General features: G+C 40.5%; 1 protein-coding gene across 1 annotated transcript in view; it reads left to right on the top strand.

Moving 5' to 3' along the window:
* The window catches only part of col22a1 (collagen, type XXII, alpha 1), a 31,460-nt gene extending 29,694 nt beyond the window's left edge, over positions 1–1,766 (top strand). The window contains exon 65 of the mRNA XM_088319467.1: positions 91–1,766. Within this exon, the coding sequence (XP_088175593.1) occupies positions 91–284 (194 nt within the window). The 3' untranslated portion in view covers positions 285–1,766. The remainder of the gene's footprint in view (positions 1–90) is intronic.
* Positions 1,767–2,067: the final 301 nt, after the last annotated feature.

The following is a 2,067-nucleotide window of genomic DNA, read 5'->3' on the forward strand; positions in this document are numbered from 1 at the left end:
AACCAAACATTCTACTGAACACTGTTAGCTTGATGTTATTGGATTTGCACTAAGCTATCTTGAGGGCTAAAGTTCTTCTGTCTACCACAGGTCCAGCTGGTATGCCTGGTTATGGTAAGGACGGAGGCCCAGGACAAGCAGGAGCCCAAGGGGAGCCAGGAAACCCTGGACCCCATGGTCAACCTGGCCCTCCAGGACCTTCTGGCCAATGTGACCCCTCTCAGTGTGCTTACTACGCCAGCCTTGCGAACAGACCTCACACCAAAAATGTCAAGGGGACTTAAAACTTTTGAAAAAAATGACACCAAGAGCTTGAAGTACAGCTGTATTTATGAACATTGTAGTTTCTGACTAAAGAACATTTTGGGAGGGACGGGGGAATGACCTCACTTTTTGAAGACTGAAGCCATGCGGGCTGATGGTTATTATTTGTTTTCTTTGGATTTTTCTGGGGTGTATGACGCTTGCAATTGATGGGGATTGGACACCGGGGACTTTTGAAGATGGAATGTGGGACAAAAAGGGCAGCTAAATATGTTTTCCTGACTTGCATGCTTCCTGTAAAATACATCAGGAGACAAAACGGATGATGCAAGTCCCTCCAGGTGTGTCAGGCTATAGATTTATCTCAGTGTAAGTTACTGCTCAGTCTGTTGGGTAATCGCTCGGTATTTTGCTGATATCAGGTGGGTGGGAGTTGTTTTTGGGAAGCCATGTTTAATATATCAGGCAGTATTAACAATGATTGTTCGTGGGAGTGATGTGAGACCACATTTGTGCTTCTTATGTAGCCTTGAATGGGATAATTTTGCCCCGCTTGTCCAAAATGGGGGTAAATCCAAGTACCTTCTTTTTGATGTTTAAGCTTTAACGATGGAATAAACCTGCGGCCATGCAACTCGCCTCCCACTCTACCAACTCATTGATTTGAGCCTTTTTACCTCTGGGAGAGATTGAAAGAGTTTTATAATTATGAAATCTGTCTCGTTACATAAAATTAAAAAAAAAAACAAAATCAAGACTTTGCAAATGATTTTCCCTGACATAAAAGTGAATGACTTTTCATTTTTTAGAGAGGAATACCTTCCTACATTCGTCACGGCATTGACTTGAGTGCTGAACCGCTTTTTTTTTTTTTTTTTTTTTTAAAGGCTCATTGCATCAAACCACATTCTTGTGTCACTTTATGACTCGTTGGTGAGGCTTCTTCAGAGCTTACATGAACTGGTCAAATAAGCTCATATATTTGTTATATCGTCAAATGTGCTGGTCATCTTGAATTCATAGAGTTGTCTTTAAAAAATATATTCCATTTGGCGTGCTTTGGAAAAACCAACCTAAAAAAATGGTTTGGTTCTCACCAAAATAACCCCAAACAAACCAGAGAAGTAATTGTAGAAAGCATCGCATTACTCTCACTTAAAAATCAGTGATTCCATCGTATGCCTTTTCTCGCTCTAGCTTTCTTTTGGATGGTTGACCCACGAAAGTAGTCTTGAATTTTTCAAAAGTATTTTTCCACTCCTCAGTCAGACATGCCTTAGAACGCATGAAATGCACAAAACGTTGGGTCACCTCGGCTAATTGGGAGAATATATCTCAAGTCTCTTTATTCCGTACGGCAATATACAATGTTTTCATTTGGGGAAATGGTGCTAGTGTTTTTTTTTAAATAGTAGCATATTGTAAGTATTTGAAAAACTCTTGTAATGTACTGTACTATAGAGACTGGAATAAATTCATCTCCAACCACAGTTGCAAGCTTTGATTGTGATCAGACTCCAGCTATCTTATTTTGTAGCATACTGCAGGCTTTCGTCATCGAGCAATTAGTTGCGGCATTAATCACCTGTGCTTAGCTGCATTGTTGTTATGGGTGGTACACTCTCACTCTTGTGCACACAACCGCAAACTGGCTGTAAGCTACGATAAGATATTGTCTTTGTGTCGGTGTGGTGATATAACTCTTTGCCGGCGTGACAGAAAAAGTGTTTGGATTGTGAGGTATGCAACACTCCCGAAACCTTTATTACATCGTTTGAAAAAGAACGTTGTTTTAATGGAGCA

The sequence above is a fragment of the Idiotropiscis lumnitzeri genome, chromosome 16 (assembly GCF_059441095.1).
Source record: "Idiotropiscis lumnitzeri isolate Australia: NSW breed Sydney's pygmy pipehorse chromosome 16, RoL_Ilum_1.0, whole genome shotgun sequence".
NCBI classification, from domain to species: Eukaryota; Metazoa; Chordata; class Actinopteri; order Syngnathiformes; family Syngnathidae; genus Idiotropiscis; species Idiotropiscis lumnitzeri.